Source organism: Coturnix japonica, chromosome 3 (assembly GCF_054131305.1).
Source record: "Coturnix japonica strain WE chromosome 3, WE-NBRP24, whole genome shotgun sequence".
In the NCBI taxonomy this organism is placed as follows: domain Eukaryota; kingdom Metazoa; phylum Chordata; class Aves; order Galliformes; family Phasianidae; genus Coturnix; species Coturnix japonica.
The window spans coordinates 44,734,051-44,747,743 of record NC_140665.1 but is presented as its reverse complement, the minus strand read 5'-3'; the positions used below and the strand labels follow the sequence as shown (position 1 = coordinate 44,747,743).

Below are 13,693 nucleotides of genomic sequence, written 5' to 3'. Positions count from 1 at the left end.
GAAAACATATGTGCTCATTACTGCTTGAGGCAATGGAATTCATACATGAAATGGACAAGTGCAACTTTTCAAGGAGAAATCTTCATATGCTTACAATGAAGTACACTTTCGTGTCCTTCAGAGGCTTGTATAACATTGTTCATTAACATGACAGATTCATTTTCAGGTTCATCTCCAAACTTTTATTCTTTCAAAACAGGTGTGGAGTGGGAGAAATCAATGATAAACCGTCAGCTGGTGACTTACAGTGGAGGTACTGCTCCTGAGAAGCCACCTGTGGCTCCTGTTGCTGGAACTGCCCTGAGGGGACTGGCTGTGCTAATGGAAAGGCAGCTGTGGGAGGGCTCGAGCTCCAGTGGAAACAGGTCACTATGATACACAGCAACATACACACGCCAAATTAAGTAGTAGGAGTCCCCTGTCTATGACCTAGTCTCCAAACTATGCCATACACATTTTCTGGCTCTTGGCTGCGAACTGTTGCCATGACCTGTGGAAAGTTGCTATGCTTCAGACTGTTTATACGCTCATTCTTGACTGCACTTCATATTTTCTAGGTGGTTTTTTTCTTTGTTTTTAAAGCTGGTTGAAAACAGTGTTCCTCTGCATGGATTATTTCTGTTGGGTAAGTGAATTCAGTAAAGCTGGCCAGATTAGCTTGAAATAAAGTTTCTCAAAAAGAGAAATGAGAAGTCTATAGTTGAAAAACTGGTAAATACAAGAAATCAAGAAAATGAGGAAGCTACAATGTATGAGATCTATACAGTGGGTATAATACCATATTAATAGATAGAAGACAGATGATGGAGTAAATACTCAAGATCCCTCTACACTGTTGTCTAAGTGTTAAATCTACTTCTTTACTAGCTTTGGCTAGTGGTACAATTGGTTCTTCTTGTGTGGTGTGGTAGGACAGCTGGGTAGGTAGGGTGATTTCTGGAGTTTTTTTAATTCCTCCTTCCACTTTACCTATGTTTTAAAGATGATTGCTTGATCTGTTACTGAAGAGTGGTTGTTAAAGGTCAGTTTCAAACAGGGTACCTTATAATGAGTTTAGTATTGCAACCATTTACTGTTACGTACTAATTTGCACTTGAGAATATCAAGGTACTTAGCGGTCGTTAAATCTTTACTGTCCAGTAAGCATTTACGCAAGCCCTCTGAATAAATCCTTGGCCTGCCTTCTGCCTGTTTGTGCCAGGCAGAAGGGCCCCGCTGATGAGAGGGCTGCCAGAGCTCCAGGTGGGCTTGGGATGCACCTCATTCACTGAGGCCATTGCTCCAGTGCAAATGCGTTGTATGTGGATGGTGGAACTCAGAGGGTCCCTGAGGCAGGGACACCCCAGGGGAGGCAGAACCCCACTGGGAGCTGGCTTAGCCTGCATAGAAAGCTGCTATTAGCACTAAGCAGCTAAAACAGTAAATGGAGTTATTGCTCCTCTGAAGCAGCAGCTAAAATGAAAAAGTTGGAATAGCAGCATTTATCTGATAATAGGATCTTTAAGTATTTAAAATTCTTTCTGTCTTCAGATTTTACCATGTAACATACATGGATTTCTTTTTACAGTGTGCTGCCTCTTTTCTATAATAAACATTTAGATATCGCAGTAACTCTTTCCCAATATCTTCACGAGAAAGAAAATGACCAAAAAAGGGAGTAAAATCTAGTCTAGGAAGCGCAGCTGATCTAAACATCAGCCAAAACATGCAATTGGGAAAAAAAGAAAAACACATCTAAATGTCATCCCTTCTCCAACCAGATCCTTTTGATATCTGTGTTTTGGTTTTGTTTTTCAAGCTCTGCCTTCGCTACACATTGCCCTACTTGGAAATATTATTGTTTGAGAACACTGTACAGCAACAGCAGATAAAGCTGTGCCAGGCAGCAAACAGGCCCAGGGTGTAAAAGTTTACAATCACTAAGGAACATGCATGCTACGGACTGAGGCTGCCTTACACCATGGAATTACATCTGCCTCTTCAGTAGCATCCGTTGCTGTGTTCTATTTCTATATTTAGTAGACACTTTTCAAGTAAGAAAACCATGGTGAAGATTCAACTTAGAAAGCTGAATTGTGGTCTGTCAAACTTCTTGGTTAGTGTCTTTATTATAATTTCAGCCAGCAATTCTCTCTCTGTAAGTAAGGAATTGACTTGCCAAGTTTCATGAGTGTAATGAAAGTTTTGAAGGTATGAGTTCATGAAAGCACCGGGACAATTTTATATCAGGAAGAGATGGTAAAAGAAATCAAAGGGATTCTGTAGAGTAAGGAAAACACAAACATCACTGCATCGTTAGATTTAAGGAAGACTGAGGCACACAGAGCTGCAGCTCTGAGTATAATGCTACAGCCTATAGTGCCATCAAGGACACAAAGGCACAGTATCAATTACCACAATCAGACGGGTCACAGTGCTCTCAGATGATAGTTTATTCCCATATGAATGAAAACAACAGCTTCTGGGACAGCTAAAAGCAATTTAATTAGTAGGGTTTGTGCATCTTTATGCCAGAGCTTTTTGATTGGACCTGAAAGGCATGCTTATTGGAATGGGACTTGATATAGCAAAACCAGGAAATGGTCCTGTTTACATTTGTGGCTGTTAAAGATGACTGGCTTACAGAAAAGGCTTTTAGGTTTAAGAACAGTGTTGAGGACTGCAGGGACAGAGTGCTGGTCATGCGGTATGAGGATAAGGCTTTTTTCAAAGGAAATTGGTTTATCATTAATTCCTTAGGAATTTAGGCTTAAAGCAATGGCCCAGAAGTGAAAGTATTTCTTCAATTCCTGCAATATTCAACTACACAGCAGCACGTGTAAGCTCCCTATTGCCCCTTCATCCTTTGGTTCTTATATAAAACACCAGTTTAGAGATGAGAAATCCATAGACTACGTATAGCTGGCAGCAAACCATTTACTTCTGAGCTTGGAGCCAAACCTTATGGTACTTACATAGTCTTGTTTATGTGGTCTTAGATCTAATGAAGACCCATATCATCCTGTCTACACTTCACAGTTTGGTAGTATTCATCAATAAAAACTATTCAACAGTAAAAACTGCAGGAACTCGAGCATGTCACTCTGTGCTATTTTTAACCTTAATCCAGCACCCAATGCTGGTGTGTACAAAATGGATCATGGTGAAATATGGAGAAGAAATGGACAATTAATTTAGCCGCTAATATTCTGCACAAGACTAAAAATATAGTTTTTATTGCAGGTCTATAATGAGGGTTTGACACATAAAGAAGCTTTTTTTTAAAGGTACATATATGTTGCAGGTCTTTTTACGTTAAGGTTTAGACAACAGCCAGGAGTTAAATTATCAGATGCGCTACTGGATCCTGCAGCTTCTTAGCTCGAACGGTGCCTGGAATGAACAGTTGCATATCTCAGAATTATTATGGTGGGAGAAGACCTCTAAGTCATTCAGTCCAGCCATCAACTGCTACCGCTATCCCATTAACCCACATCCTTCACTGCCACATCCACCCTTATCTTGAACACCTCCAGGGATGGTGACTCCACCACTTCTTTGGGGTTTTATGTAGACACAAGATGCTTTTAGGGCTACTACCACGCTTGAGGTAGAAAATCTAAGTTTACCATCGCTCTCTGTACTGCCCTTAATACTAAAATGAAAGTGTATGCTACAAGGGTAGATATTTGAAAGATAATTATGAGACAGGTTGTAGGTAACTTGACTGTAAGGTCGAGCAAAAACAAGGATTAAAATGTGTTGCTTTGTTCCACAAAAGCAACAGGGCTAGGAGGAGGGCTGCCAGAATCCCCTTCACTTTGGTTATGTCTGGAACAGAGGTGGCATATCACTTACAAAAGTTGAATTGGGATCAGTGAAAATGAGCTCAAGCATTCTTAAAAATACATTTGGCAGTACATATTCTTCAGTGTGTCATCGCCATCGAACACAGGAAACAAGCAGCCACCTTTTGAAGCAGGATTTCTTTTGACTCACTGAAAAGCCTTCATCCTGTTCCCAGAACTTGACCTAAATAAAGTTACTACTTCTCTGTTTGTCTTTAAATGCTTCTGAAATGGGTGTATTCAGACAAGGACCGTCCTATAAATGGTTGGATTGCATCCCTTCCCTCAGTCTTTGCAAGCCCTGAATATTGCTACATGTAGGAGCTGCCAAATTACAGCCAGAAGGGCAAGATAGAATGCAGGCAATTAAGAGCAGCAGAATTGTTGAAGAGTTGTCTACCACCTGCTGCCCCCACCAGTCCCTCACATTCCTAGTCTCACCATGGCTGGCATCTCCCTGCCTACAGAGGAGGTATAACTGTCCTGAGCACTAAGCACGTTATTTGGGACCAAACCTTGAGACTGTTTGTAACACCGCAGGTATAGCAGTGATTTAATGAGGTGTTTGCAGCACTAAATTAAGTCTCTCTGGACTAATTGCAGCAGCTTCATTGAACAAAGCAGTAATGCTCGCTAAAGTCAATATATGTAACGAGCAACCCTTTGCAATCTCAGTTCATTAGTTATCTGCTGGGATAATAGTCACGGATGCACTGAATAGCCCGAGTTGGAAGGAACCCACAAGAATCACCCTGGCTCCACACAGCACCTCCCAAAATCAAACCTTACGAAAGCAATATCCAAACACTCCTTGAACTCTGACATTTGAGGCCGTGCTGCCGAGCAGCCCATCCCATGCCCTCAGCGGGCAGCCAAAGCGAGGCACAGCCCCAGCCGGAGCGCCCCGCCCGCCCCGGTCCCCCCTCCGGAAGTGAGGGTGCGGGGCGGCCCCTGGCGGCGGCACGGCTTCATTCCCCCCACCCCATACCCTGCCGCCTTCGGCCCGGTACAGCTCGCCATGCTGTTCCGCTTCGGCGTGGTGCTGCCGGCCCGCATCGCAGAGTGCGGCGGTGCGCTGCTTGTGGCCGGCTCGCGGCCGGAGCTGGGCGAGTGGGACCCGCAGCGCGCCGTGCCCATGCAGCCAGCACGGCCGAGCGCAGCGCTGGCGGCCCAGGAACCGGTTCTGTGGCTGGGGGAGGTGCTGCTGCCGGACGAGGACACAGCCAGCCCCTTCTGGTACAAGTTCCTGCGGCGGGAGGGCGGCCAGCTTCTATGGGAAGGTAAAGGCGGGGCTCGGGCGGAGCGGGGTGGGGCTGGCAGCTGACGCGGCGGGCCGGGCCAGGCAGGGCTGCGGGGGCTGCTTTTCTCTCTTGTGTTCTTAAGAGCTCGGTTACTTTAGTCAGTTTCTACGAGCTGTTGTTGTAGATACAGAAGTATGAAGCTGTAAATCTGCCCAGGGAGGTGGTGGAGTCTCCTTCTCTGGAGTTATTCAAGACCCGCCTGGACGCCTACCTGTGCGACGTGGTGTAGGGAACCTGCTTTGGCAGGGGGTTGAACTCGATGATCTCTAGAGGTCCCTTCCAACCCCTACAATTCTGTGAAATTCACCTCTCCTCACTGAGGAAAGGATCAGACTTGGTGAATAGAAGACGGATGATTAAAGAATTCACCACGTTTTTATCCAGTTTTATAATCCGTGTAGAGAATAGCACGTTATAGAGCAGTTACTCCTCATCCTTTTTCGGGGTGTGTATTTAAGCAGCCAATCTCAGGTTGCCCAGAGAGGTGGTGGGAGCTCAGACCTTGGAAACGCTCAAGGTCAGGCTGGACGGGCTCTGAGCAACCTACTCAAGCTGTAAGTGTTCCTGTTCACTGCAGAGCAGTTGGTCCAGATGGCCTTTAAGGATCTCTTCCAACTCAAATGATACTATGGTTCTGTCACAGGGAGTGACAGGTTGGTGGCTTGTGTCCTGTGTCTTGAGGGGAACTGGTTCCTCTCGGTAGGAGGATGAGGTGGGAGAGGAGGCTGTTGTTTCCCCAAAGGGTCAGATGCTTGCAGTGACCCGAGGTGATGACACTGATGCTGGTGCTCACCTGGGGCCTGTGCCTTAAAGCCATTGGGCCCTTTGGGCTCACATTGTGATTCCTGCATGTCTGTGGTCCAAATAATGTTTCTTTGGCAATGGTACTTTGCTTACCTGCTGTGAGTTCAGCTGAAAGGCCTGAAATACAGGAAGATTAAGTGTGTGATATTTATCAAAAACCAGTTAATGATGTTGAGCTTCAGAGACTAGAAGAATTTTACCCAATAGAATAATAAGGGAATATCAATGCTATCTTCTTTTCAGCAACATCCTTTCTGTATTTCTGTAATCTGTTTTTGGTGTAGATTCTTTAGAACTGGATTTATACATCTCTTTCAGTCTGTGGTCCAAATAAACTGTAGGTACTATGCAAGATAAATGTTCCACTGAACAACAAAGGAGATATTAAGGGTATGCCCCAAACTGTTCTGAGATGATGCAATATAGTATCTTGGTACCTTAGCTTTTGAGGAGGGGAAAGTAAATGTTGATCCATGTTCACATAACAAACATTACTTTGGGGGGCAGATGGTTCTTTGTGGTTCCTTGGGAGTCTTCGGTTCAATTTAGAAGCAGCCTCTGGCTATGGATGTTGACCTTGGTATGGTCCATTGTAGGGGATTGTGGCTCAGTGGCCGTGTAGCTTCTCTTTATTTTGGCTTTGGCTACTCATTTCCTAGATAAAGTGGAACGAGAAATTTGTTGATTTGTTAATAGTTTGTTTAACGTTTCTTCAGCCCTTTTAATGGAGCTGCTTTATGCAGTGTTGCTCCCACTGGGTGTCGCCATTTTACCTGTGTATAGCTGTGTACAGCCAGGGGCTGCTTCTCTTGCAACTGCTCGCAAATCTCATCAGTATTTAGTCCAGCATCATCTGTTCTGCTTTTGAAAATAACACGGGGTTTTATTTCCTTCCTCCATTCTAGTCCTGTTCTAAAGAAGATAATGTCTTGGAAGGAACAAAAAGTGCAGTAGGATGTTGATAGCTGAATAATTGTGTGAGCCTGTTGCATCCTGTGTGATACTGGGTGCTCGAGAACCTTTCAGCTGCGAGGAAACTTTGCTATGAGCAAAACTGAATAAGTTTGAAACCTGCTTCTGAATACAGGATAATGAATGGAGAGAAGCTTTTGTTTACAAAGTACAGTAGCTCCTGGTCTTCTGTTCTTCAGCTCCCTCAGCACATATAATGACATGATTAGTAACAAGGTTTTTCTTCCTTTCTGTCTGTATGTCATCATTAAGCAACTTAAGCTGAGCAGTCGACTGGAGATGTATAAAGCAATGGAGAGTTGCCCGAGAAACTGCAAAATTAGAAGAGTGAAAATAAGCATGTGCAATGGTATTTGCCAAATCCATACACATGAATTGGACAGGTATGTGTCATCCCTACCCACAGTGACAACTGCAGGGCAACTCTGACTGCTGTGAAAGGCAATTAAACATTTGTGGTTATAATGATGAAATAAATGTATTGTTTCTGCAGGTGCCTCACTTATTGCTGTCCACTCCTTCTCCTCACTTCTAAGGGACAGAAGAATTTAGTATGGGTCAATAATTTATTTTCAGTGTTGAAAAGCACTGAGCAGTAGAAAAATAGGTAACTGGGATAATCTTTTGATTAAGATTTTGCCATAGTTACAGTCTAGATATAGTTTGTTTCCTGACTGTAATTTAGTGATCTTTTCTGGTTTGTTATTAAGTAGCAAACAGTAATATACAGTACAAAACCATATGGAGTTTCAGAGCAGTTGGTTAAGACTTCTACATTATGTATTTTGTTATTAGCATCCATTATTTTATCTTTGCATTTGTTCTTATTTCCACCATATGAAAAGAGCATTCATTTCATGATCTGAATTGCCTTCGAGCTGCGTTTCTGTGGCTTAGTCTATATCATCAGATTGGACATTTGGCTATAAGTCCTTAGTATAGCTGCAGCTCCCACTGTGAACACCTGTGCTTAAGCAGTCTTAGAGAAATACAACAGATGTTTCTGAAAGTTGCCTTAGAAAATGTTTATTTTCTCATTAAAAAAAAGTTCTTGTTGATAAACAGCATTAAGTGCTGAAGAGGGCTTTCTTGTAGGCCGCTTATTTGTAATGTTAGTGTAATGAGAATCTATAAAAGGAATGTTTTTAGGGGTAGGATAATAGGCTAAAAAATCTTGAATTAAATCTGGATTTTGACAAGATTTCAAACTTATTTTGTTGGTAATGTATATTAGTCCACAGAATGAGAAATTGAATCATCACTATTTTAGTTTCATAGAAAATAAACTCACCATGAAATGGTCTTCTGCTTTTTGGATACTTTTAGGGGATTAGCGCGTGCAAGGAAACGATTCTGAAAACCAAACCAGGCGTGAACAAGGAGTTAGTGAGCTAGTGTGGCAAATTAACAATTTTCTCTTGAGCATTATTACATATTGCAGCAGTACAAGAAATAGAATTATGCCTACTGTTTTCTGCACCTAAGGGGCAGACAGAATAGTGACAACAGAAAAGGCATTAAGAAGCAGAGCATGCAAGTAAGGATTAGTACGTGACACACAGAATTCAAATGTGTTATTTGAAAGTATTTGTCTGAAATGTTAAAATAAAGGCCAGCCATGCAGGGACTTTGCTTAGATTCTTGAAAGGTGGGACTTCTATCTAAGGGTCTATGGCAGACTCAGACTGCTGGAATATCTGACCTGAAATATCTTTCCAGTGAGGGAAATTCAGCTTCCCTTATCTGGTTTTTAGCAATCAATAGCAATTCAGACTTGATGGGATTGAGACAGGTCATATTTCCAGACATAAAAGGTTGAATACCTTTCTAATGGGCAGTAGGGGGACTTCCATGGCAGAATCTGATGTAAAGGATAGTAAGTCTGAATATTGCTAGTGTAGTGGTGGAAGTCCAGTTGAAATACTGTCTGGTAACGACATTACACTGCAGCATATTCAAGTAATTGTAAGAATCGTGTCCAAAACTTGAGAACTTGAGGATTTTCTCCATTGTCATATAGATATGAAAGGTAAAGAAGGTAGCAAATACTTAGGCTCTTAAATCATTCATTTCAGAAATTTTTCAGTGTTTCCTTTATTTCCCATTGCTTTATTATTAAAAACAAAAAACAAACAAAAACCACCCAAACTTCAGTTCCTTAATACCTTTCCATTTCCCTACTCCAAGAATGCTTGTAGTGCTTATGATGTTATTAAACTCTTCCAGTGTAACTTCTAAACTTGAACCTGAGGTATTCATTTACCTTTTTAAAGTTGAGCTGATTTAGTATTTCAAGTGTAATTATTTGTTGTATTTAAGCGTAGTTAAAAAATTGAGTCAACGTGCATAACCCTGCTGGTTCACGCAGAAGTTACGACAAAGATTGAAAGAGAAAGTTTTTGCTCTCACTGATTTGAAAGTAAATGATCTGAAAGTTACCTGACTGCTTTCTTTTTGGATTTGCTTGTTGCCGTTGAAGCTAATGTGTGTATCTGAAGTCATTTAAGTAGCCTTGTGGTTTTTCAAAGCTAGCTCTGAACTGAGAAGTACGCTGACATTTTTGGACTTGGATGTTTGGAAAAGGAAGTCATGTGGTTTAGGATCTGTCTAGGGCAAGAATAAGATTCATAGCGCTTCTACAACCACTCTGTGCTGTGTAGTTTCTACATAACCACTTCATTCACATCATAAATGATAAAAATTAAAACTTCTACCAAGTAGCAGCACAATAAGCTGGGAGCTGGCAGGGCTGCAGCTAGACAATATATGAAACAGCTTTGCTGTAAAGCCACTGTCTGCAGAGACACCGGAAAAGTTAATCTTATGTTTTCTTCATTCATTCATGTGTTTTTCTTCAGGACACTTAATGGTGTTGAGAAATTTTGTTGTCTTAGATTTTGCTCATTGTCTTTAAAGATCAAGCTTTAGCTTATCATGTCTCTTCCAAATTGTGATACAGTCTGTGTGCAATTATATAATGCTTTGAGAAATGAGTAAATAATACTTTGTGCTGAATGTACCATTTCTGTTTGGTATGCTGCTGACTGACTTAGTGAAGTCACTTAGAAGATCTAATGTGAGCTGGGATTTCAGACAATTGGGACATGGTGGAGTAGGGCGAATAGAAGGGTTAAGTAGAATAGGATGTTGATGTGGATATGAGCAGCTTCAGTCATGAGCTCATGTCTAGACTCTGCACGTGGTAGTCTCATGGCACTTCTTTCTGCCCTGGCCACTTTTCTCTCTGGTGTTTAAACAGAGGGTAAGAAATAAAAAGAGCAGCAACACTTTCTCAGTGCACTAAGATTCAAATTCTGTTAAGCTTGATATCATTACCTTCATCACGGTTTGTTTCCTCCCTAACCAACCATACTGTTCAAACAAACAACAAAGGGCCAGAGTGAGGAAGTGATGGTCTCTTGGTTCTTTTACTTGTAGGCTGGGGAAGCCCTATGCTGCAAGTAGTTCAATCCAGAAAATAATCTGTTTGGCCTGTAGTGGCAAGAGAGAGCACAGTAAGTGTTTCACAAGCAGTACCAAAGTTTTATCCTGTCTCTGGTAGCTATTTTATTCTTTGCATGAACTCTTCCTGTTCTGAGAGGCCTTGAGCTGGGCTTAGAGCGATAGAGTTGGTTAACTTTCTCATAAATGAGATGGGTAAGTTAAGGCATGCTTTCACAGAATCACAGAATTGTAGGGGTTGGAAGGGACCTCTAGAGATCATCGAGTCCAACCCCCCTGCCAAAGCAGGCTCCCTACACCACGTCACACAGGAAGGCGTCCAGGCGGGTCCTGAATATCTCCAGAGAAGGAGACTCCACCACCTCCCTGGGCAGCCTGTTCCAGTGCTCCGTCACCCTCACTGTAAAGAAGTTCTTCCGCACATTCATGTGGAACTTCCTATGCTTAGCCTGAGCATGCCATGAGGTTGAAGCACTTTGCTTCAAACAGAGGTTATTAATGAGAAAAAGTTTATAGAAACAGGGCTGCAGAAGGAAGAACTGATGGTTGTGTAGTTAATATTTTCTGCTCATCCCACAAGCTGTGCCTGTTTGCATAGTTGTATGTGTTCTGCAGGCGTATAATAGAATGTGTAAAAAGAAAATGTAAGTGGTCCTAATTGTTTTCTATTTAAAGAACTGTTTATGATCAGTTAACTTGAATAAAAGCTGGTTTAATTGTCAGACTCTTTTTTTATATTAAATGACTCTGTGAGATAAAAGTTAAGAGAATTCAATCTTTATCCCTTTTATAGGAGCTTTAAATTATCATTTACATTTTCCTTCTAAATCTGTAGTGTGGCTGTACATAAAAAAAAACGTTCCTTGTGTTGTTGTTTCACAGTAACCAGAAAAATTAGTTTTCCTATGGCAAACTCTGCTGGCAGATGCATAATGTAAACTGATAAAACAGTCTTCACTTTTCTAAGGACTTGATTCTTAACAGCATCTTCTGAAGCAAGTGGTGGCAGGAAGCACTTGAGTGGGGAAGTAGGATCTTTGGATGTTACCAGGGTAATGAGATCTTGGTAGCTTGTACCAAGAATTGCATTCTTTCATAGCTCTTTGAAGGGGAATTTAGCATTTAGTGTTCTAAGAAATTCACTATGATATTTTTTGTTTGTTTCCTTCCCCATGGTAATATTCTTCTTCTATATGTGGTTAGCCTCTTTCCTTCCTGTTTGAAATCTTGCTGTATTTGCTTTTGTATTCGTTTTGTTTCGCAGCCATCATTATTCAGTAAGAGAGGTGTTAATTCATACATCAGCCTGTAATGTTAAGAGAAATAAAGAGCTATGCAGCTCTCATGAAAAGTGCTATGAATGCAAGTTGTTATTGCATACTCAAGTATTAAGATGAAAACAGAAATACAGAGATTCTTGTTTGAATATAGGCCGCAGCAGGAAGGTGATGTTGAGTGGTGCAGAAAATCAACAGTGATTAATAGCAGTTAGAGGAGGGAGCTTTCAAGAGCGAGAGTTGACAAACTCTGTTTAGGGAACAAATGAGGCAGATGTCTATAGAGGGAGTTTACTCCTGGCTTTGCTGTGTGTGATTGTAGGCTAGATAAGGAAATGAATCATGGTGAAGGTGAAAAGATTACAAGGCATGGAGGCTACTGCCATTTAAGAGAGCAGATGATAGAAAAGAAAGGAGCTGAGAATCGAAGCTGAAGGAGGATGATGGGCTGTGGAACTGGCAAATGGTAGTGCATGAACCTTATGCAGAAGCAACTGGAAATGGGCAACTCTTAAGCATCTAGTGATGCAGTTGTGATCACAGATTTGAAGAGTGAGAAGATTTCCATGTCTTCTGGGGCTTACAAGCATCCTAGGAGAAATTAAGAGAGAGAATGTGCTTTGATTGCCAGGATCCACCCCTTCCCAGACCTCATTTAAGGGTTGGCAGTGGAGGTGAGGGCATCTCTTGCCAGAGATCCCTGCCCACCTGAGGCCTTCCGAAGATAAGCAGCTCTTTTCCTTTATTTCTGTATCCATGGCTGCTGTATTTGGGCACATTCTTGTTTGCTGTAGCTAAAGACTTTGCCACCCTGCAATTATTGTCTCATTATAGTGTTACAAGTATAGAAAGAGAAAATGGTCCTTTGCCTAGTATTTTCTTTTCTTAGGTTGGTAAGTAATAGTATTTTATAATATGATAAGGAATGCTGTATTATATCTGGAAATAAGGAGTATTTTTCAGCTTGATTATTAAATGTTTGTCTTATACTCTAATCATTGCATTAATACATTTCCTAAAATGCTCTTTAGGAAATTTCTTATGGATGATGCTTGGAAGCATTTACATGGTATTGAAGGCATTCCTGCAGGCATCGTTTTACCTCAAAATGTTCTAACATTATTAATAATGTATAAATGTAACAGGTTTATGTTAAAAGCAAGCCTTACACTGGGTCATTTTTAATCGGTGCAATAACTCCTACATGGCAGTCAGTATTATAATAAGCCTGTAAAAATGGAGGGGGAAGAATGTACATGTACTAGATTTTTGGAAGCTGGCAAACCTTTTCACTACTGACATGAGCCTATTCATTTTAGATAGCTTACTGTGGCATGGTGTTAAAAATTGGTTGCCTGTAATAAAGCTCTGACTTGATGTAAGATAAGTCAGAGGGGTAATGGATAGTAGATAGTGGATAACTGTAATAAAAAATTCTTACTTTAGTCTAGATCATTTAAGGTAATAGTGCTCACTTGTTATAGCAGTCTCTCTCTGGATCACCTTGGGGAACTTTTCCTGTATACAGTGAGACTCCAAAGAATAGAAAGCAATCATTTATTGATTAGCAAATGTAAAAGGCAAGTAGGATGTAATGGGCTTCTAGGCTACGTATTATCATGCTTGTGATCCCCAGGAGGATGTTGCAGAGTCTTTGCTGGCCAGGTCTTCAGTGCTTCTGAGTTGCTGTCTTCCTCCTGCTTACTTTTTCTTCCTGTGAGATTTTATACTATTCTGTGCCATTTTTTTTTTCCTCTTGAATCCTTGTCCGGTAACAATCCAGCCTTGAGAGCCCTACCTTCTTTTGCACTTGTACCTTTCTTATCTTGCATGGCTGTGCTGTGTATCCAAGGTCTGTCTCATAGCTTAGCAATTTCCTTAGAAGTCTGAGGCAGGGTTATGAGGCTGTGCTGTATCAATGCTAGACCTTGAATCACAGAAAGCTGAACCCCTGAGAGAGATCACACAGCAGAAATGTTACATGCTGAGGTCAAGTACTGTCAAAACATCAGATGAGGAACTTAAATAAAATTAATTATTCCTGGAATTC

The 13,693-nt window shown here is 41.4% G+C and overlaps 1 protein-coding gene across 3 annotated transcripts in view; it reads left to right on the top strand.

Moving 5' to 3' along the window:
• Nucleotides 1–3,195: 3,195 nt before the first annotated feature.
• Nucleotides 3,196–13,693, top strand: part of EPM2A (EPM2A glucan phosphatase, laforin) — a 36,450-nt gene continuing 25,952 nt past the window's right edge. Inside the window, exon 1 of one of the 3 annotated variants that reach the window (XM_015858171.3) lies at nt 3,196–5,107. In XM_015858171.3, coding sequence (XP_015713657.2) covers nt 4,846–5,107 — 262 coding nt within the window. In that variant the 5' untranslated portion in view covers nt 3,196–4,845. Of the gene's footprint in view, nt 5,108–6,738; nt 7,288–13,693 lie in introns of those variants that run through there. The other 2 variants (XM_032443861.2, XM_032443860.2) reach the window with 2 other exon arrangements.